Source organism: Oryctolagus cuniculus, chromosome 18, assembly GCF_964237555.1.
Source record: "Oryctolagus cuniculus chromosome 18, mOryCun1.1, whole genome shotgun sequence".
Taxonomy (NCBI): Eukaryota; Metazoa; Chordata; class Mammalia; order Lagomorpha; family Leporidae; genus Oryctolagus; species Oryctolagus cuniculus.
The window spans coordinates 20,892,443-20,915,355 of NC_091449.1; the positions used below are offsets into that span (position 1 = coordinate 20,892,443).

Genomic DNA, 22,913 nt, shown 5'->3' on the forward strand with positions numbered 1-22,913 from the left:
AGAGATGAAGGCATCAGCAAGATTGGGTCACCTGGGCCGTGCTCCTTTACAGCACTTTGCAGAGAGTGACGGGGAAATTCGAAGGGGAAATGAAGATGCTCAGCCTGATCAGGCCACGGTAAGCAGCCGGGTCCCCACGTTGTTGTACCCGGATGTCCGGCAGTGGTGGTGCCAATTATACTGCTCAGTGCTTGGCAGCTAGCATTCCCCTCTCTTCCCCGCCCCCTCCTGCCCTTCCTGCCTCCCTCCCACTTCTCTCTCTCTCTCCCTCTCTCTCCCTCCCTCCTCTCCTCTTTCACCTACACATTCTTCCCGTTTTCCACACTCTCCCACTCTGCTTCGTAAGGCAGGCATGAGCTGTCCTCAGAAAGAACCCTCAGTATCTTGGGAAGCCTCTGTCTTAGGTGAGGCTTCTAGATGGTCTCCAGATAAAGGGAGGCCCCTGTCCTCCCAAAAGGAGGTGGTGACCACATCTGTTAGCCCAGTATCATGGAGTGCAAATATTTTCTTTTCTTTTTTTAGAATTATTTATTTATTTGAAAGTCAGAGTTACATAGAGAAGGAGAGGGAGAGAGAGAGAGAGAGGGAGGTCTTCCATCCACTGGTTCACTTCCCAGTTGGCCACAATGGCCGGAGCTGTGACGGTCTGAAGGCAGGAGCCAGGATCTTCTTCCGGGTCTCCCACATGGGTGCAGGGCCCCAAGGACTTGGGCCATCTTCTACTGCTTTCCCAGGCCATAGCAGAGAGCTGGATCAGAAGTGGAGCAGCCGGGACTCGAACCAGCGGCCATATGGGATGCCGGCACTGCAGGTTGGCAGCTTTACCCGTTACGTCACAGCGCCAGCCCCTCAAGTATTTTCAAATGCATCCATTGAAATACATCCCAGATCTCAAGGTGCAACTCGTTCCGTATCAGGCGCTGACTTCAGTGTGACAGACCTGCCAGGGCCATGAATTGAATGCAGAATAGGAGTGCAGAAGCTCTACTGCATTATAACTGCACCTCGTCATTAGTTTTCAGCGAAGCCTGCTCTCTTGCTGCAGGGTGAGAATGCCTTAAACAAGGGAGCTTTCTGGCTTTGCTAACATTCTCAGAGTTCATTTATTTTAAAGTCTGACCATTTGTTTTCTTTAGGTATTCTATGGAGGTTACAGAAAACTAACCAATTATACAGTCCTTAAAGTTGCCATTTCTCATGTATTTTTCAAGTTCAAGAGCCTTTGTTGATGCCGGCATTACCCCCATACATATGTAGCTCATCTCATTCACCACAGGCGAGAGTTCCAGTAACTGTGATCCTGCAGCATATTGGGGGAAATCAACCCTGGACTGCAGCCAGCAAGTGGGCCCTTGTCCTCTGATGGATTGATGAGTGATCTAATTCTATTTGTTTTTTAAATATTTATTTATTTGAAAGGCAGAGTTAGAGAAAGAGAGAAAGAAAGAGAGAGACAGAGAGAGAGAGAGAATCTTCCATCTACTGATTCACTCCCCAAATGGCCCAGTGGCCAAGGCTGGGTCTGGCTGAAGCCAGGAGCCTAGAACTCCATATGGGTCTCTAATGTGAGTGCTGGGGCCCAAGCACTTGAGTCATCTGTGGTATGGGAGACAGGGGTGGTGGGAGCACCAGTAAAGACCCCGTGCAAACTGGGGCTTGAACACAGGCTACCTCTGAGAGGCAGGAAATGCACCTGAATTTTTTCTCACTGAGGATGAAGAACACTATTTATCCACCCGATTCTGTGCTTAGTAACTGTGATCACTTCAGGGATTCTGTTGCTCTGGCTGGGCACCACAGACTGGGTCATTTATGAGGAACAGAGGTTGGTCTGACTCCCAGGTCTGGAGGCTGGGCAGGCCCAGAGTGTGCACTGGCGACTGCTCACCACCTGACCTTTTCCCTGTGTCATGGTGGCAGGCATCACGTGGCGAGATAGAGCAAGTTAGAGAGAGAGTTTGCTGTTATTGCAAAGTCCCTGGCTCCCTCAGTCCATGAGCGAATTAAGACGTTCAAGAAGCAGAATCTCATGGCCCACGCACCTCTCCATGACGCACCTGTCAGACACCATGAACACATGACTTAGGGGACTGTGTGTCCAATGCATGAAATCTGGAGGACACAGTCAAACTGTAGCAGCCAGAGAGGGTCCCCATCACTCTCGCCAAGTCCGCCACGATCCCTCCTCTGGACCACAGCCTCAGCCTCCTGATGGCTCTCCTCGCTTCCGGGCTTGCCCCCAGCTACCCATCGCACATCCCCGTCTCTCAGGAGGGGGCAGCTTTCTCCTGGCTTCCTTCAAAGCCTGCACAGCCTCTGCTCTGTCCTCTCTCTGAGCCCCCTCCTCTCCTCGACTCCGTTCCATCCCCGTTGGCTTCAAGGACCATTCCCTGAGGGCACCAAGCGGCCCCCCTTGGGCCTTTGCCATGACTGACTGCTCCCTGGATTGCCCTTCCACTGACTAACTCTGTGTCTCACTCAACTGCCGCCTTCTAGACTTCGCTTAAATCTCACCTTAGTGAGGCTTGCCCTGTCCATTCAGTGTGAAACCTGAAACCCATGCTTCTCCCCATCCCCAAACTCAATTCCCCATGAGTTGCTTTGTTCTCTACGGCACTGGTTACTGGCTGATCTAAGAAATAATCTACTTCTTGATTACGTTCCTTGCTTGTGCTCTCCCCTACAACTAGGATGTAGGCACGATTAAGGCAGGAAGTTTTCCTTTCTGTAATCGATGCTGCACTTAAAATTGTCCCAAGCGCATCCTCGGTACTCAGTAAGTTTGCTAATGGATAAATGAGTGCCTGAGCGGTGTTCTGCATGTTATCTGGAGTTTCACTAGAAACTGAATTTACTGGGGCCGGCGCCATGGCTCACTTGGTTAATCCTCCGCCTGCGGCTCTGGCATCCCATGTGGGTCCTGGGTTCTAGGCTTGGTTGCTCCTCTTCCAGTCCAGCTCTCTGCTGTGGCCCAGGAAGGCAGTGGAGGATGGTCCAAGTGCTTGGCACCTTCCCCTGCATGGGAGACCAGGAGGAAGCACCTGGCTCCTAGCTTCGGATCAGCGCAGCACCGGCCGTAGCGGCCATTTTGGGGGTGAACCAATGGAAAAAGGAAGACCTTTCTCTCTGTCTCTCTCTCTCTGTCTAACTCTGTCAAATTAAAAAAAAACTAAATTTACTGTATTTTGGCAAAGCCAGTCAAATCTGTTTATTTAGACCAAGTGGCCAGGATGGTTCTGGTCCTTTTTCAGTCACCTACTTCCGTTTTCTGTCAGCTTCTTGCCATCGCCTTTGTCAGTTCCTCTGTTCCAGCTCACGGTTTCCCCTTTGAGTCATCGCAGAACCATAAGCTGTCACTGGGTACATGCACTGCAGTGGGGTTAAGTCGGGCACTGTGCGGAGCCTGCCAGGTTACCCAAAGGGAACGAGCTGGAAAAGCTCTTAGGGGGAGGTGCGAAGCCAGCCTACTGGGAAATGGGTGTGGCTTATCCACAATGGTTTCATCAGAGTCAAAGCCAACCCTGACTTCGCAGTCTGAAGAGCGGCTGCCTACTCGAGTGAAGGCGACTGTGGAATCCGTGGCAGGTGCGCCAGAAAACAGGACACCGGGCAGAGTAGCTCTCTGTTGCTGTCCATCAGGACCCCAGGATTTCAGCCGAGGGGTGGTTCCTGGTTCAAAGGGAGGTTTTAAAATTGGCTGGGGCGGAAGTCGCCCGCGACTTGGGGCAGATGCATTAGGGGCTGATGCGGCCGAGGCTGGAACCCCTTCTTTCTTCTTGTCACAAAACAGTGCGGTGGCTAGGATGCACGCGTCTTTGAAAAGCCCACGACCTCCTGGTTCACTTTTAAAATCCGGCAGTACCAGGCTGAGCCCTAAGCAGCATGACCTTTTCGTGGGAAAAGCTGAATGGTTGGGGGCAAGTGACCTGACTTTCTGTCTCTTTTCTTCCACGATGAGTTTTCTTTCTTTAATTTTTGTTTTTAATTTAGCCTAAGCTTCCTGGTTTTCCCTTATCTACAATAAGGGGCCTGGCCACAGCCCCTGACATTCCATCTGACACGTGCCTACCCTTTCAGGTGCTGGCATGAGGGGCTCATCGTCTTGCAGGCAGACGCAGAAGGACGAGGGAGGGGAAGAGTAGCTTCTCCGCAAACAACCACAGGACCAATATGGCCACCACCAATTACGCCTCGCTGTATCTAATGGACGTGGGATCTGTGCTTTATTCTGAGGACCGGCTGAGAGGAGGCCGCACGTGTTCCAGGTCAGAAGTTCCAGGCTCAGAGCAGACGCCTTCAGAGAGGTCATGCCTGAGGGTGAAGTAGAAGCCATCTTCCAAGGATTTTCTGGGGTGGACGGGAGAGGTTTGGGGAAAGGTAGTGGGGTACCAAGAAGCCACTTGCATTCCTTATTGTTGAAACAATAACGTACTAGTGTAGGCCCAAAGAGGATAAGGAGTTAAAGAATACGAAGGGGCTGCTGTTGTGGTGTAGCGCATAAAGCTGCCTCCTGGGACAACGATGCCAGCATCCCACATGGACAACGGCGGAGTCCCCGTTACTCCACTTCCCGTCCAGCTCCCTGCTGATGTACTTGGGAAAAGCAACAGAAGAGGGCCCAGGAGCTTCGGCCCCTGCCACCCATGTGGGAGACCTAGAAGAAGCTCCTGGCTCCTGGCCTCAGTATGGCCCAGCCTTAGGGCCATTGCAGCCATCTGGGGAATGAACCAGGGGATGGAAGCTCACTCATTCGCTCTGTCTCTCCCTTTCTTAGTGTAACTTCGACTTTCAAATGAATAAATCTTTTAAAATATATTTTAAAAATTGGCTGGGGCTGCTGAGCATAAAACCAGGTGGACTGGTGGCCTTGGTAGGGGGTGTCTGCTCCAGCTGGCCTGGCCCTGGCGAATGGGGGAAGCTCACAGGGGGTCACCGTGGAGACCTGAAGGTGGGTGCCTGTGAGTGGGGATTGGCTTCCATGTGGCTTACCAAATCACCCTTGGCCGAGTCCACAGATTCTGGCTGCACTGGTGACAGTGACTGCAGAGGCCATGCTGAGCTCACTGGTGAAGACGGGAATTTGTGGCAGCAACTCAAGGAATCTGTAAGGAAAAGAGAGGGACTCCATATCCATAGGGGTGGAGGACTCAGTCCTGCGGGTGGTAGACTTGGAGAAAACGGAAACAGCTGCTTTCTCCTCTGGTCTTCGGTTGTCCATCAGAACACATCCGAGTTTTAATTTCTCCTGACAGTAAGATACTTTGAAGATCAGAGTAAAGACTTATAGCGAAAAGACCAGAATTCAAATGGGCTCTATTTCCACTTGAAAGTGGAATTCTTAAAAAAAAAATACTGAACTTCAAGAAAGAAATGGCCAGAACAGCAAAAAGAAAAAAAAAATAAGGATTGAGTGTCTCATCCCATCATTTCAGGATCAGCATATGGCGTGGGGTTGGTACAGGGGCAGAGGAATTTTGTTAACAGAGCCCGCATCTGGCAGGAGTGGGTGGAGATTTTGTTTGACAGCACATCTGTAGCCTTCCTCCCTTCCTCTCCTCTGTCTTCAGTGGGGTTGGAGAACCAGGCCAATGGCCTTCAGGAACTTTTCCTTGGCTAAACTTTCTGAACCCATTGTGGCTGGATCCCAAAGTCCCTGCACCACTCTCCTAAAGAGGCAGGAGCCGGCTGGTGCCGCGGCTCACTAGGCTAATCCTCCGCCTGTGGCACCGGCACCCTGGGTTCTAGTACCAGTTGGGGCACTGGATTCTGTCCTGGTTGCTCCTCTTCCAGTCCAGTTCTCTGCTGTGGCCCAGGAGTGCAGTGGAGGATGGCTCAAGTGCTTGGGCCCTGCACCCCATGGGAGACCAGGAGAAGCACCTGGCTCCTGGCTTCGGATCAGCGCAGCGCGCCTGCCATAGCGGCCACTTTGGGGGTGAACCAACGGAAGGAAGACCTTTCTCTCTCTCTCTCACTATCTAACTCTGCCTGTCAAAAACAACAACAACAACAACAACAACAAGAGGCAGGAGCCCCCCAGCAGGGCCGGCGCCATGAGCTGGGGAAGGCACGACTTCTGACGCCTGAGCTCACAGGGGAAAACTTCGCCTTCTTACTCCCAGTGGCTCCCGGGTGGTGGGAAGGAATGCAGGTTTCCTGCAGAGGCCCAGGTCCCCAGAGCAAGGAAAAAGCATCGGGTTGCTTCCCCGGACGATGCTGATGGCACACTCCATTGCCTGCATGTGATGGGCGCTTCTACACTTGGGTCACTATTTGGCCGTCCTCCATCTTCGGCTGTCCCTTCCTCCTCCCCAGGGCTCGCTCAGTCTTCTTTGGGCTGGCATCTAGGTACTCTGGATGGAACGGAGCTCATGGGGGGAACTTCTTTCTCGCCGGGGTGGTGATGGAGGAGGGTCAGGTTGCACCCTGGATGAGAGATCTTAGCTGTCCGGAATGGCCAAGCCTCTTGGAGTTCCCAGTGCCCAGTGCTGGCTCCATCTGAGAGTCCTGCCCAACACTGAGGAGCTTGGAGCCTCCTGGATCGCATAAGCTAAGCAGCGAGACAGAAACCCCGGTGGAAGACAGGCCAGGGAGCGGTGCAGCAGCTGCCGGGTGGGCATGGCCAGTCAGGGGGACCTGGAGCGCGGTGGCCCTGGGAGGCGGGTATGAAGCTCGCCGAGGCCGTTGCCCGCGGACAGCAGCTGCGTGCGCCGTGGGGTCCCTTGGCGCGGAGTCCGGAACCTCAGAGCGGTGTCCTGGCTGCCAACTCGGAGGCGAGGCACAGCGCTCAGCCCCAGGCGGGTGAGGGAAGGGTGCGTGAGCCAAGGGCGCGAAGACATCGCAACGGAGGCCCAAGGGCGAGGTCCAACGGCCCAACCCCTGCTGGCCTCGCGCGCTTCGCGCCTGCTCTCGCTTGGTGGCGGGCGTTTGGCACCGAGCGGGCCCCCGCCGTAGGTGGCGACCGACCAGGTCTGCAGGGGCTCGCCCAGCACCGGCACCGGGGGGCAGGAGCGTCTGTCACCTCTGCCTGTGAGTCCGCCAGCCCTTGTCACGAAGACCCTACCCGAAGGCAGAGAGGCGGGAGCAACCTTGATTCTCCCGGGAGAGGAGCTGGACTACGGGAAGGGGGTGGGGCAGGGGAGAGGGGCTGCTGACCACATCCCGGGCTGGCAGGCGGGTTCTCTTCACTGCTCGCTGCAAGTTTGGTTTTTAAAAAGGCGTGTGAGCCTTAGAACCCTTCCCCCCGGCCTGACAGCTGGTAGTGGCCCTAAAAGGACTTCTTGTCCCAGGCGCTCAGACTCCAGAGCTCCCGAATATAACCGTTTGAGCCACGGTGTCTCCCTGTGTCATGGACGCGTCGTGAATTGATGCTTTCTATGGTCTTCGCGATACTGTGCACCAGGCATCCCTGTAGTGGGCACAGGCACTGCCTGCTGGGAGGCCGTGTTTACAGAGCCCGAGATCAAAGCCCTCCCGCCCGCTTCCCAGCTGTGCCGCTTCCCAGCTGTGCCGGGGCTGCAGAGGGCCCCCAGCCCCGCCCCACGCTGTGCCCTAGTCCTTATTGCCACGGCACGCCCTGCACCGGCACCAGTGCTAACTGGTTCCCCAGCAGAACACGAGCTCCCCAGGGACAGGGTCTGTCTGGTCTCCCCCAGCGCTGGGCGCACACAAGATGCTTGGCAGCCGATGAACGCGTGTTCACTCTCACCCGGGGTCCCTCCCTCTCTCCCGGTTCAACACCGCCCTCTGCGGGGATGAGGAGGGGAGGGGTCCCAGAGTCCAGGGGCCCCGGGGCCCAGCACTTCCGCTCTTGGGGTGGGGGGTGGGGCGAGGGGCGGGCGCGGCTCACCGGAGCCGGGCCTTGTTCCGGGCCAGGCCCAGGATGCAGTAGCGATGGGCGGTGTGGAAGTAGTCCTGGTAGGGGATGCCGTGAGTTAGCACCTCTGAGTCCACCACGCAGCCGCCAGCCTGCGGGCCGCGCCGGAACAGCGTCTGTGGGGCGAGGGCAGAGGGGTCAGGACCTCCCGCGCCGCAGTCCTACCTGCCTGCCCTCCCTCCCCGACCCGGCCCCGCCCGGCCCACCTGTGTCTCCACCACAGAGGCGCTCTTGGGGCCCAGCGGGTTGCTGATGGGGATGGTGTAAGTCAGCACCCGGCGCTGGTGGCACTTGTTGTCCCCGCTCCAGGGGCTCAGGGTCACGTCTGGGGACGGACGGGAGGAGCAGAGTGAGGTGGCCGTTCCCCAGTGCTGTGCCCGCGTGCTGCGGTTTCCACTCTCTGGGGCGTGCGTCCCAGACCCCACCTCTGGTCCCGCCTTGCCCTCTGCACCACCTGCCTGCCAGGAGCCTGAAACCTGAGATGCAGCCTCAGTTTCCCCCCTTGGGACCAGTCCTGGCTCCGCTCCTGAGCACCTGACCCAGGGACCTGCCACCCCCCTACACACTTTACCTGGAAGCCCCCAGCTTCCCCTCACTTCCCGGCCCCACATGCGCATTGCTATCTCCCTAGACCTGCCCCTCTGAGACCCTCTCCCAGGGATGGCCCCACTGGAGCCCTGGCCCTACCTCCCCTGCTGTCGGCTGCTCCCAGCTCTCCTGAGCGCTGCTCCTGCCCAGCCGCCCACCCCCACCCCCGCCCCGGGGTGCCTGGCCTTGGTCTCCACATCTGGTTCAGAAGTAGCTTGGTGAAGCCTGACCCTAAGCCTTTTCTTTCTAGAATATTCTATGGCTTCCAGGACACCAAGCACTCTTGCTTTTCCAATTGGTCCCTCTGCTGCTTCCGCACCAGGGCTGCAGCCTCACCCACAGCACGCTACAGGGCTGGCCCCAAGGGGCCTCTCCAGCGTCTGCCTCCAGCCCCAGGGCCTTTGCACGCCTGCTGCTCCTCTGCACACCCCCTCCTGTTGCCCAGCAGGACCGTCACCATGGGCCCCGTCACTGAAGCAAGCTCGGAACCCCACCCTCCCAGCAGGGAGGAGGCAGCGCCACACCGCGCAGCAGTGCCCACGCCCCTCAGCAGTGCCCCGGGCCCCTCTGCCAGGCCCCGCCCCCTGACCTGTGAACTTGCACTGCTGCAGGAAGCCCTGGAGAAAGGGCGAGTCTGAGAACAGCATCTGCTGCAGCCGCTCAGCACCCACGTGGAAGACGGAGTTGATGAGGAGCCGGCCCGAGAGGTCGGGCAGCAGGGCGGCCAGGTCGGCTGGGGGCCAGCAAGGGACGGGCGTTGGCGGTGGAGGGGCAGACCCGGCTCCCCGCCACCCGCCAGGGCCCAGCCACCGGCGCCACGGCCCGGCTCTGGGAGCAGCACACACCCCCAGGCCCAGCCAATGGGAGTCGCGGTGATGACGGGGTGGGCGTGAGCGCCTTTGCGGCTCTCAGGCACTGATTGGCTCATTCTCCAAGTCGGACCAATAGGAGCCAAGCCCGGGGCGGCTGCCGCAGGCACTGGGAGAAGCTTGCTGGGTCGGTGCTAGGTGTGCCTGGGGCCAGGCTGTGGCCTCTCAGCCTGACACAGGTGCAGCACCCATTTACACGTGGCAACGCGACAACCCCATTGTCACGGCTAACATCATTTTTCAATGAGGAAGACAAGGACCAGAGAGGAGACCGGGATTTGAACCCAGGCCCCTGCCCTCCCAGGTCTACGTCTTATTCACCCTGGCAGCTGTGTGCCTGACAGTTTGACAGACTTCCACCTGGGTGGCTGGGGTTGGACAAGTCCGCCCCTCCACCCCACTCCCGCGCCCCAGCCCTTGGGGTTTCAGCCTCCTGAGCCGGCGGAGGGAGCGACGTCACCGGTGTGAGCGACGTCGCCGGTAATGGAAGCAGCCTCACCTTCCTCCCCGGTGGATGAGGAGGAGTTACTGGTGTCCGTCAGGAGCTCCTCACTGGGCAGCAGGTCCAAGGGGCCCAGGGAGGCAGGCCCGTTGGGCGGGGTGGGCTCTGTGCTCGGGGGTTCCGCCAGCGGAGTGGCAGTCTGGCTGGACGGGGCGTCTGGCTGGCTGTCCGTCGGCTCTTCCTTGTCCTCCTCTGCCTGCAGAGAGAGGCCTCGTCCAGCCTTGCCCACCTGCGTCCCGGCCGAGGGCCCTGTGCCTCCCCGGGCAGGGACTCACAGCTGAGCCCACCGGGTGAGGGCTCCCCTTGGTCCCTACCTCGCCTCTCATTTTAGATACTTGCACGTGAGGCTTTCTTGCCTGCCCTGGCTGTCTGTCCTGTGCGTACCGCATCCATCGCCCCACCTCCTGCCCCTTTTGCTTCTTCACTCGGCCCATCTCTGACCTGTTCCTCCACCCCCACCCTCCTCACCCCCCAGCCCACTCCCTGCCCCCCCGCCCACCTCCCCTCCTGCTCACAACCTTCTGTCTGTCCCTGTCTCCCACTCTGGCCCCAGCATCCTCTCTGCTCACCCCATGGTCGGCATCGCTGCTGGCGTGGGAAAGGTTGGGGGTGACGCGGCCTCGGCGCGAACCCACAGGGCTTGGTTCCTGGCTGCGGTCAGCAGCCCCTGTGGTCGGGGCGATGTCGCTCAAGGCAATCACATCTCCCACCTCCTTGGGGCTGCTGTAGAAAGGACGTGGAAGCCCTGCTGGATGCTTGCGACCCCCCCCAACCTTCCAGGGTCTCCCAGACCTTGGACACCCACCTCAGTCCACCCAGCACTGCAGGCAGCCCCTCCGGCTCTCCTCCGACCCCCAGCCTCTGACTCACCCGAGACCGTTCAGCTGCAAGGGGCAGACGTAGTCCTCGTCCTCGCTGGTGAGGCCCAGCTCCGAGCCGTAGCACTGATGCACCAGGTGCCAGAGCTCGCGGGGACTCAGCGTCTGGGCACGCAGGGGGTAGGGTTGGCCTCACTCCAGCAGGTGCCCCACCATCCCTGAGCCGCAGCAGTTCCTCTGGCTACCACCAGGGGGCAGCCTGAGCATGACTTCTAGCGCCAGATCCAGTGCCCCCTCGCTACCCATCTGCTAGGAAGCCCCCTCCAGGCCTTGTGTCTGGGGCCTGACCTCCTGCACTGTCCCTCTCTCAGGCTCCTGAATGGGGTCCTCTGGCATTTTTGCTCCTGGGAACAGCCATGGCTGGAGCTACCCCTAGGGATAAGAGCCCCGACATGGCAGGACACCGGGCAGCATGGCACAGCTGGAGGAGCGGAGCCATGGCCGGCGGTGGCAGACCCGTGCAATGACGTCCGCCCTCCCTGTTTCCACCTGGGGGGTTCCCTTGCCCCAGCGCTGGGGACGAACCGTGAGTGGTTCACACCAATTCTCTGCCATGGACTCTGCTCAGGGGTCCGGGGCGGGAACCCTTGCCTGCCCCCTGGTGGCGGCTATGTAGGAAGCTGCAGGTGCCCAGGACCTGGTGCCCACAAAGAGCCGGGGTCCCCGGGGGGCCATTCCTCGCCCCAGCCCAGGCCTCACCCAAGGCTACCTTTTCCAGAAGCGCGTTCTGCCAGAGGCGGAAGATGAGGAGGAAGCAGCGGTCCCGGGCCCCAAAGGAGGTGAAGAAATGCTGTAGGGGAGAGAGGGGCATGGGCGGGCAGCTCCGTCCTCGGCCCCCAGCTACCTGACCCCTCTGTTCACTCCTCCCCGCATTCATTCCCCACCACGCAGATCCCGTGCCAGCCCTGAGCAGAGGGACGCCGGCTGGGGTCGCCGTGGTGACACTGTGGACAGTCCCGGCAGGGTCAGCCTGTGGTGGGTGGGGCTGCGATGCGGGGAGCCCTGGGCCCTGTCCTGGAGGTGACCCGCTGATCCACGCCTGGCCAGCGATACACAAAGAGACGTGTGCTGAGAAGTCCTGCTCCCCACTGCCCTGCCCCTTCCTCAGGGGTGACTTGGCCATCCTGTGACCACCAATCAGCATCCCGGGATGGGGGGGGGGGGTCGTGAGGGACGGGGAATCAGGACCCGGACACCAGGAGAATCTGATCGGTGTCCGTCCCGAGCAGAGTCTGGCAAAGCCGAGACACAGAGCAGGTGACAGCCCCAAGAGCAGCCCAGGGCGGGCCCCCGGGAGGGAGGAGGCGGGGTCAGTGCGGGCCCCTCCAGCCCACCTTCTCGCTCTCCGTACAGATCTGGATGGCGTTGGGGATCAGCTTGGCGTCTTCTCCTTCTTCAGACACGTCACCTCCTTCAGCTGGATGGAAATCTATGGGCGCAGGGAGAGGTCAGAGCGGCCGGAGCCCGGTCCACCCCGCCACACCGGCGCCGCCCCGCCACACCCGCGCCGCCCCGCACCGTGGTCTCCCAGAGGAAGATGTTGCTGTAGAAGCAGATCCAGTTCTCAGAGAGATAGAGGCGGCCCTGGAGGAGGATCTCGCGCTGCAGGGCGCAGGAGTAATCTGAGAGCGAGGGGACAGACATGGGACACCCGAGTCAGCGGGCAGCAGCGCTGGGGGGCAGGGGGCCGCGGGTGGGCCTGGGGCGCTGGCCTCACCCACGATGAGCCGCTCGGCCTCCGGCAGCTTGCTGAACAGTTTCCGGAAGTCCTCGTTGCGCTGCTTGTAGGTGGGGCTCAGCATCTGCGGGGAGGGCACGCATGGGGGGCGGGGCGCACTGCAGCCCCGCCCCCACAAGCCCCGCCCCGGCGGCTCAGCGTCCAGCCCGCAGCATTGCTGCCCCTTCAGCCTCACCAGGTGGGGACAAAGAAGGGGCTCACGCAGCACCCGACAGCAGCACAGGACAGGACGGGACCCCAGGTCTGCTCATCTCAGCTCGGCCCGCACCTGTCCCGGTCTCTCCCCCAGCCCCCAGCGCGCCCCCTCGCCCAACACTTACACTGTACCAGCTCTGCATCTTCTACAAGAGACAGAACGAGAGGCGGGATGAGTGCCTGACCGGGCCGCCAGTCCTCCCAGCCCCGGGCGCGCCGGCCCCCACCTTGCTGTTGCGGATGAAGTTCCGGCTGCCCAGGCTCTGGGTGCTGGGGGTCCCGGGCACTCCGCCCTTCTCCGAGGAGCTGTCCGACCCCTTCTCCACCATGGTGCCTGCTTCAGGCTCGGGCGGCGGCCGACTCGGGGGCAGGAGCTGCAGCCGCTTCCGCAGAGATGGAGAACTGCTTGGGGTGCTCCGGCCTGAGTGGGGGGTGGTGCTGGGGGCAGGGAGAGGATGGGGGCTGTTATAGGGGAAAACAGGCTGAGGTCTGGGTCAGGACCATTTCTCAAGGCCCACCTATCGGCCCGTCGATCCTCATCTGTCCGTCTGTCCATCCACTCACACATGCCTCTGGCCACTCATCCCATCCACCCTACCCACCCGTCCCAGCCAACACCGGCTCACCCATCTCTACCCATCATCCACCCACACACCCCGTCCACCTGCCCAGCCACCCACTCTGCGTCCCAGCCCAGCAGTGGAACCCACAGTACGTGTCCAAAGGGCTCTGCGCCTTGGTCACCTCATCTGTAACCCAGGGATGGCGAACACGGGGCCTCAGCTGTTGTTTTCAGGGTTAAACGAATCAACCCTTGGGGAGTCCTTCTGGTAGGGCCTGGCATGCAGCGAGGCTCCGTGATACCCGCCGCGGTTTATGAGCTCATTCCATCACTCACACCATGAACACGCACTGAGTAGCGGCTTCCCACTTAGTTGTCCGAGAAATTAAAAAAAAAAAACAAAACAAAACACCTCAGCTTCTCTGTTGTTTCTTTTCCCACTTCTCGTTTCCAACCTAATCCCATCAACTTTGAGATCTATTCCCATTACTCTTATTACGCCCACTTCTTCCCGCCCCAGCTCCGTCCCCTCCCACCTGGCCCCTCCTCCCTGCTCCTGTCCCCCCCCCCCCCCCGCCCGGCTGCTTCCCACCTGCAGCCCGAGGGGAGCCTGAGTTGGGTCAGGTCCTCCAGGCCCAGAGCTCTGTCCTGGACTGCACCTTGCTCCAGCTAAAAGCTAATGGATGTCCTAGGACTGGGACCCCCCCCCACCCCCAACGCCATGCCCTGCCCCCTCCACTCCACTCCAGCCGTCCCTGCTGGACATGGAGCCTCCCCAGCTTCCATCCCAGGCCAAGGGCTCTGCATTTGCGGAATGTCCACCCACGCCCCGGCATAAGCGGCTCTTATTCACTTCCAACGCTCCTCCCTCCTGGTCACACCCCACACTCTGTGAACTCGTCCTGTCGGCTTATTCACTCTGCTTATTTCCTGCCTCAGACCGAGCGCTACAGGAGGTCTTGGTGGCCACCGTGTCCCCAGCACCCCGGGTTGCAGGCGGCACGTGGCAGGTGCACAATTAAACGTCAGTGACGCAAGTGCGCCCGAGCAGAGGCTCCTGCCCCTGGCGAGCTGAACAAACAGAACACTCCGGTGAGTGTACAAACACCAAGTGCAATCAGGGCCGCGGGCCGGCTGGCGGAAGCTTTGGAGGGCCAGCCAGTGTTGACTCCTTATCAGGAACTGTGTATGATTAATTTTATTGTTCTGCAAACACCCCTGCGCACTCGATGCTATCGTCCCTGCCGCCATGGAGGAGGAAGCTGAACCAGGAACCAGTCGCTAGAGGACGCGTGGCCGGCTTACTGCAGGGCGGAATTCCAGTGCCGGGCCCCACATCCACCCTGGGGTGCGGGTGGGACTCCCCCAGCCACTCAGGGCGCCCTGAGCTGGTCTCTCTCGCCTCCAAGCCTCAGCATCGGCCGTTCCTGGGCCCACGCCATCTTCTCTTCTTCTTTGCCTTGCAGATTCTTCCACGTTCTTCAAGACTCTTGCTCCCACGGCCCCTCCCTTCTCCGTGGCCCCCCGACAGCACACACATGCCAGCCCTGGTGACTCTGGCTGCCTCTGGTTCACAACGGGTCCGCTTCGTGCACACGTCTGTGGGCTCCCAGCTGGCAAGCCTTGGTGTCGTCGTGGTCACCGCCCTGTCCCCTGCCCTGTTCTGGACACAGTGCAGCTCCTTTGCCTAACATGAGGGTTCTTCAAAATAGAAAAAAGCTCTTGGAAAATGGAATTGAAAGATAAGTTTATTTCGGTGCAAAAAAACCTTTGAAATCCATGATTGCGAGGGAGCCTTCAAAAAGTTTATGAAAAATGCAGATGATGTGTACATGGCAACATTTTTGAGCAAAAATAAATGCATCCCTTCAATTCCATTTTCCCAAGAACTTTTGCAAAGTACTTGCTTACTTAGAAAACCAACTTGCAGAACCAAATAAATGAAGGCAAAAACTGAACCAATGATGGCGGGAGCCGCTGCTACTCCCAGGAGCCACCACAGCCGCTCAGCTTCCTCCCTGCCCCCACTGCCTGCTCGCCACCTGCAGCCAGGCTCTGCCCTCCATGGCCGCACCTCCCTCCAATAAAATAAAAAAGTCGAGGCAGGGCTACTCCTTCTCCAGCACACCCTCTGCTCTGGCTCTTGTCCTGAGTGTCCCCTCCGCCCCCAATGCTCTCCCTCCCACATGTCCACGGGGCTCCCTTAGGCCTCCAGGTCTCAGAGGGGACTCCCCCAGCACCCACTCGCCCCTTCCTCCTTCTCTGCGGGCTCCCCTGGGCCCCTCTGTACCCCCTTGGTTCTCCCTGCGGGGAGTGGCCCCAGCACCTAGCATGGGGCCGGCATCTGCTGCTGAGATGAGAAGGAATGACAGACTTCCTCCCGGCCCCGCCCAGAGCTTGTGCTCCCCGAGGTGTGCACCTTGCGGCCTGGCACTAGCAGCTCTGGAGGGGGCAGCAGCAAGGGGCCTGGGCCCCGGGGGCCTGGCCGGCTTCCAGGCTCCACGTTGTCACTTCCTCCCGGTGTGACCTTGGCCCAGTATTTGGACGGGCTCGTGCCTCAGTTTCCTCGTGTGTGCAATGGGACTACTAACGGTACCCAGCTCGCGGGGTTGCTCGGAGGGGAAAGGGAGGTGAGAGACCCGAAGCTCGGGGCCTAGCAGGTGCCCTGCAGGGATGGGTGGACAGAAGTGATGACCGGGCAAGTGGCCGGGCCACCTTCCCAGCCATGCGGAGCCAGCTACCATGCCGAGCCTTCCCGGGCCCCAAGCGACCTCAGCAGCCATGATCAGCCTCCGTGTACTGCCTGTCCCCTAACTCCAGTCACGCACTGTCTAAAGGCCCAGGCCCTGGCCCTGGGGACACAGCAGCAAGCACCATGGGTGCAGTCCCCCGCCTGCAGGGTGGCAGACACAGACAGCCGGGAAGGAAACCCGGAAATGAGGGTGCTGACCGCAGACAGCGGCCAGCGCAGCAAAGCAGCGCCACTTGGCCAGCAGCAGCCGCAGGAGGAAGCTGCTCCTACTGCACGTTCGGGGACCCACCCCGCCCCCCATGGCCCAGGTCAGAACCTGATGCCCGTGCCAGTTTGGGGACCACAGAGATAAAGGATGGACGTGGCTGCTGAAGTCCGAGTCAGCCAGGGCCTCGCTGGGCAAGGCTCGCGTGGGCTGAGCTCTGGGGACAAAGGACAGCTCTGGCAGAGTGGGAGAAGACCGTTCTGGGGCAGGAACATCAAGTTCAGGGCAGGGCCGGGCCTGGCAGGGCTGAAGAGGAGCAAGGTGGCTGTGGGGGCTGCAGGAGGAGCGCAGGGCAGAGGAGTGTGGGCTTCACTCGGGGCCCAAGCAGGGGTGCACTGCAGCTTCCCTGGCCTCCCACACACCTGCCCAGCTCGTCTGAAGCCACAGTCTGCAGCAGGAAGCCTGAGGCCAGGGTCAAGCCCAGGGACAGGGCAGGGCTCGCACCCCTGGTTCTTGCAGGACAAAGGGGAAGTGCTCTAGGCCCTGGGGCTGCCGGACCTACCAGCCGGCTGCAGCCCAGTGAGGGGAGGAGCCCAAGTGGCTGCAGAACCGTTATGGGGGGTGGGGACTCAGTAAGAGATGGGGTTCTTGCACTGCAGACCCCCCCTTCCTGGCCCTTCACCCACAGCTGCCTCGGGACAGACAGACAGACAGACACACACACACACAGCTCCTGAGGGTCACAGAAGCCCAGAGAACCCCAGATAAAATACACGCACACACGGGCCCACCCCAGTCTCAGCGGACAATGGCAGGCAACTCACAGACACAAAGGGAGGCACACACAGAAAACACAGCCCCCCCCCCCGTGGGGGCAGGGGAGGGCGCCAGCGACCAGGTCAGCCCACACATGCCCAGGGTCCCTCTGCCCCCTTGGGGTCCACCATCTGGTGCGGAAGACAAAGCAGGAGCCAGTGCTGCAGCGGCGGGGAGGCGGTGGGAACCCTGCCACCCAGCCGTGAAGGGCTCGGAGCACCAGGGAGCTGTGCACACACCTGGAAGGCACAGCGGCCAGGTAACGGACCGGAACCGAGCACCGACATCATTACAAGCCCTCCCCGGGGCCAAAGGTCAGTAATTACTGCGGCCTCCACAGTCAAGCACCCAAGCACCGGGCAGGTTGTGGGGGGGGGGCAGGCTCACAGCCACGAGGGGCCTCTCTCTCACACACAAAGAAAGTGGCAGAGGGTCTCGCGGCGGCCCACACCCGGCAGCCTCACAAGGGATACACACAGAAATGGAAACCCCGGGAGCCAGAGCCACACACACACACGGCGCCTGGGACACACACAGATAACTCAACGTTTGCACACGAGGCTAACCTAGAGTTTCAAAAACCAATTACGGGCGCACACCCGGACACACCGCAAAGTCACAGCTGGACACGGACTGGTAACTTACACCCGGAGCCACAGGCGGAACTGGAGGTGACCGCGTGCGTGCACACACACACACACACAGTCACCGAGGGCCACAGCCGCTACACACCCCCACATGGAACCAGCCACACACGCAGGGAGATACTGGAGACACAGGCACACAACCCCAGAGGGTGGGGGGCACGATCAGACACTCGCTGAGGGTGGCAGAGCCGCGGAAGGCAGCAGAGGGGGCCTGCACACGCGCACGGACCCGCACTACTGTACACAGGGACACACACGTCCAGCTGGAAACGCACTCGGGCACGCGGCCCTTGGGCCACGCAGGAGCCCCGCCCCCCGCAGCCCAGACCCACCAGGCCGGCGGGAGAGGGCCCAGCCGGCGGGGTGCTCGCCGACTTCCCTGCATCCCGGGCCGGCCTCCCAGGCAGAGGCCAGCAGTGCCTGCGCGCCCTCCCCGCAGGCGGCGCTGCCCGCAAGAGGAGCCCCCCGCCCGGCCCAGCCAGCCAGACCCCCGCCACCGCCACCCAGCGCCTCGCGGGCCCGCAAAGGCGACCCCCTCGGAGTCGCCCCTCGGGGGTTGCGCCCCAGGTGCCCCGCGCCGGCAGCCCAGACCTAGGCCCACGTGCGCCAGCGCTGGACCCAGCTCGGCCGCGCCGCCCCGCAGCCGCGCAGGCGCCCCCTCCCCGGCGCCCGGCCCTCAGCCCCCCGACGCCGGCGGCCCCGGTTCTTACTCGAACATGGATGCGGCGCGGCGGCGCCCCGGCCGCAGGGCAGGGCAGGGCAGGGCAGGGCAGGGCAGGGCAGGGCCCGGCTGCGCGGGGCTGGGCTGCGCTGGGCGTCCCCGCAGGGCACCGGCCTCGCCTTCCGCGGCCGCCGCCCCCACCCAACCCCGCCGGCCGCACAAAAGGCCGGAGCCGCGGAGGCCGCCGCGGCGTCAGCGACTCCCCTTCCTCTCCCCGCCCCGCGCGTCACGGCGCCGCCCCCGCCCGCAGCAGCGCGCCCAGGGCGGCCACGGCCTAGACGCCGACCGCTGGGCTGCGGGCCGAGCAGGCGCCGGAGACGCGGAGCCGGCGCGCACCAGGCTCCCGGGCCCTCCAGGAGACCCCCGCGAGGTTGGCGGCGGCCGGGACTGACCCCAGGCGTTGGGGCGCCCGGAGCTGGCGGGAAGGGATTTGGGGGTGCCGGGCCCGAGAGGATCCCGAGGCCTGGAACGTCCAGCCCTGGCAGCCAGACGGCGTCAGAATCCAGCACCCCCTTGGCTGTTGTCTGTGCCAGTCTCCCCGGGCCACCGCGCAGGGCCGTGCTCGCGGGTGGGAAGGGGCCTGCTGGGTGGCCTGGGGCCTGGTGGCTACGCAGTTGGGTGCCGCCCCCCTGCTCGGTGGCCGGGGCCCGTGGCCACTTGTGCGAGCCCAGGCACATGGGTCGTGGCCACTTGTGGGAGCCGCTGGCTCCTTGCCCGGCCCCTGGGGTCGTGAGGCCCACCTCATAGCTCCTAGGTAGGCTGCCCCATTCCCATCGCGCCCTGGTGGGTGGCGGGCCCACGTGTCTGTCCCCCACCCTTCTCTTCCCCTCACACCTGCAGAATCTAAACTCTTCCCGGCCCCCAGCCTCGCTGGACTCCCCCTGGCCTGGCCGGGCCTCCTTCCTTTCCCCGGTCTACTGCTCCCCTCCCCGCCCCCACAGCCTGTTCCCCACCTGCATCTACCCTCAGGCTCCGGCCGGCCTTCCCCCAGCTCCTCCTCTGTCCCCGGCTCCCTTTGTATTTCCCCTTGCCTGTGTCTGCTTTTGAGATACCTTGACATTTCCGAGCAGGGCGTATCAATTTCACACGCGAGGACCAGGATGTTGGGGGGGGGAGGGGCAGAGGCAGATATATCTCTTTTGTAAAGACAGAAACCATCAGAGCCACAGCCCACGGCCCCTTTTCTCCATGCTCCAACCCCCTTGCTGTCCCTGTGTAGCTTTACCGTGGGCTCTTGGGTCCGTGTGCTAACACTCCAGGATGCACCTGCCAGCCCTGCTGCAGCCCGCCTCACAGGTCTTTCAGAAAGATCTGCCACCAGACTCCTGCTGGATCATTCTGCGGCTCGCTTTTCTCGGTCACCACGGGGTCTGAGGTTCTGGAGCTCAAACTCTAGTCCTAGGGCGTCCGCTGCTGCTGGAGCCCACCACCCCGGCTGCTTCTCGTTCTGTCCTCGTTGGGCCTGTGGCCCCGAACGACCCAGTTCCTGTCTGCCTGGGCCAGAGGCCGTGTTGTGTTTTGCTTGCCTGTGAGCTACGGCAGGAAATGCTTTTTATCCCAGCCCACACTTCAACATGTACGTCACGCCGTGTTGCTTGCAGGAAACCGCACGGCCCCGCCATGCCTTGCCCGGGCTGCTGTTTTCAACTCTGTCCTGTTTCAGTTTGGAGACCAAGCGCTCCTTGCGCGGGGTCCTGACCCACAGTGAGCGGGCCAAAGGCTGACTCATGGTCACCGCTACCCACGTACTCTCTCCTCGCTGCTGGTTTGCTGTGCTGCCTCTCAGGCCCCCGTGGGGTGAGGCCACATGATATCCAACCAGCAGGAGTCTGAGCTCCTAAAGAGAGACCCCCGCCTCTCCCGCCCCCCTGCCCTGGTCTCACCTGTCCTGGGACAGGCTGTCCAGGTCCGAGCTGCTCAGCCGCCCCGAGCGTCGCAGGGCCGGCGTGCAGGGGGGTGACTCCCCGTCACTGGATGGTGTGACGTGTATGGAGGGCACCTCCAGGAACCTCCAGGGCCCAGGGTCCAGGCCGGCGGTCGCGCCATCCTGTGGCTGCCGCTCTGCAGGGACGACAGGTGGGTCCCGGATGCTGCTCTGGTCCCCTGGGGGCTCCCAGGGCAGCGGGGGCAGGAGCTCGGCCTTAGGGAGGGGCTCAGCCATAGTGGTGTGGACGCTGGGGGAGAAAGGCGAAGGTAAGAGGCCCTCGTCCAAGTCCCGTCAGCTCGCTGGTGATAAGCACGGTGTGGGAGGGAGCGAGGTCCGAGCGGAGGCCCTCTTCCGCCAGCACCCTCCTGGTAACTGCAGATCCCGGTACAGCATCCTTGGATGGCTGGGCAGGCCCAGCCCGGGACCTGCACACAGTAAGCGCTCACTCCCTGGCTGCTGCTATCCCTGGGCTCGTGGTGCCCTGGGCATTCTGTATACCCCCACCCAAGCCCAGCGTGCCCTCCACACGCAGGCCTGCGGGAGGCTGCTCAGGCTCGCAGACAGGCAGAGTCCCGGATTGGCTTCCCTGTGTGCTGGGCACCTGCTGCTCCCAAGACAAAGGGAGGGTGCCTGCTGCCGCCACCATCGCCACCTCCTCGGTCTGTAAGGAAGCCAGGCCGGCTCTGGTGGCTGTGGAAGTGGTGTTGGCGGCCACTTGGGTCCGGGGAGGCCCAGCCAGAGCCCATCTGTCTGTCCTTTGTTAGAACAGCAAGGGCTTCTTGGTACCCAGCTGCCTGGAGGCTAAGGAAGCAGGGCCTGGGAGACCTGGGGAGAGTGCCTGTGGTGTGGGGGTGACCCTGAGCTTGGGAGCCAGGCCCCCTGGGGCCCCGACAGCCCTACCTTAACGGCTTCCACTGCGGTAAGCATGGAGACCAGGCCCTGCCTTGCCCCGTGGCGTCCTGACCTTCAGGCCGGGGCGCATGCGTGGCTGGAGTCGTGTTACCCTCTGGCCAGCTGCTCCTGGGAGAAGGTACAGCGAGGGTGGGGATGAGGTGTGGGCCAGCAGGAGGCTGCAGAGCCGCCCCTCCTGCCCCCCTGGACTGCCCAGTGGAGATGAGGGCTTCTCCCGCAGCGCCCTGCCCGAGGCGGCCCTGTCTGCCCAGAACGGCTCCTCCAAGTTCGGAGATCACCCCCAGGTGGCCCGGTTCCGGTCCTCATCTTCCCACCTTGTTCTCGGCAGCCCGGACCAGGGAGGCAGTGTCTGGTCTGTGGAAGCCAGCGTGGTCCTCGGCTGAGGGCGGGCACTGTCCCTTGCTCCTCCATGTTTGTCACACTCGTGTGAGGGTTGACACACACCGAAGAGTGCCTAGATCAGCTATGATGTCTAACAGCAGAGTGAGCCCCGGGAACCCCAGCCCCGGTAGGAGCCCCGGGCCTGCCTCTGGGCCCTCGCCAGCCCCCACTGCCTCCGCTCCCCGAAGTCTCTGTCACCCTCCTCTTGACAACTTTTCCCTTATATATTTTTGATGTTTGCTTTTTCTTTTTTAAATTTTTTTATTTTTTCCCCTTTTAATACTTTTTAATCACATTGGTGTGCATCCCTAAACAATATTATTTTGTTTTGTTTTGGTTTTTGGTTTTGTTTGCTTTTGAGGTTTATTAAATTAAATCATACACCCTGTGTTATCTTCTGAGACTTGCTTTTTTTATTCATAATTTTTTTTTATCTTTTTAAAAAATATTTATGTTTTTGAAAGGCAGAGTTAGAGGAGGGAGGGGAGAGGGAGGGGGAGAGAGAGAGAAAGAGAGAGAGAGAGATATACCAGTCTTCCATCCACTGGTTCACTCCCCAGATGGCTGCAACAGCCAAGGCTGGACCAGGCTGAAACCAGGAGCCTGGGACTCCGTCTGGGTCTCCCACGAGGGTGACAGGGCCCCAACTCCCGGGCCACCTTTTGATGCCTTTCCCAGGCTGTTAGCAGGGAACTGGAGCAGGAGTGGAGCAGCCGGGACTAGAACCAGCGCTCGTATGGGACGCTGGGGTGCATGCATTGGCTTACCCCGTGGTTGCTGTGCCACCACACAGGTCCCAGATTTGATCTGTTTTTTTTTTCCTGCTGCATAGTATTCCAGCGTGGGCATGCATCATCACTGATTTATCCATTCTTCCTGCCCATGGACTCTGAGTTATTTATGGTTTTCTGCTAAAATGGACAGCGCGATCACGAATGGAGAAGCCACGTCCCACGGGTTGCCCAGCCACAGCTGCCTCACCTGCGTGGTTCCGTCCGAGTGCCTGCGTGGGCTCCCTTGATCCAACTCTGAGCTATTGTCCATTGGCTCAATTATCTTAGCTCTGTGGTCAGTCTTGGTATCGGATAAAGGGTGCCTTCCTCTCACTCTGATTGTGCCAGAGTCTGTCCAGTTAGAGGGGGAATTTGATTCTGAATCTATAACCAATAATTGATATTTTTTAAAGATTTTATTTATTATTTGAGAGGTAGAGTTGCAGACAGTGAGAGGCAGAAAGAGAGAGAGAGAGAGAGAGAGAGAGAGAGAGAGAGAGAGAGAGGTCTTCCATCTGCTGGTTCACTCCCCAGATGGCCACAACAGCCAGGGCTGCACCGTTCCGCAGCCAGG

General features: G+C 60.9%; 1 protein-coding gene across 1 annotated transcript; it reads right to left on the bottom strand.

Annotated features, from left to right (window-relative positions):
• Positions 1-503: 503 nt before the first annotated feature.
• Positions 504-21,238, bottom strand: LOC138846506 (protein Aster-A-like). Its single transcript, XM_070062521.1, is given in 17 exon segments — positions 504-4,347; positions 4,990-5,102; positions 7,847-7,989; positions 8,080-8,198; positions 9,051-9,194; positions 9,830-10,028; positions 10,402-10,555; positions 10,703-10,815; positions 11,420-11,500; positions 12,045-12,091; positions 12,094-12,139; positions 12,229-12,332; positions 12,428-12,512; positions 12,769-12,789; positions 12,871-13,081; positions 20,230-20,520; positions 21,174-21,238. Coding segments are annotated over 15 exon segments (1,854 nt in total). The 5' UTR covers positions 20,508-20,520; positions 21,174-21,238; the 3' UTR covers positions 504-4,347; positions 4,990-4,993.
• Positions 21,239-22,913: the final 1,675 nt, after the last annotated feature.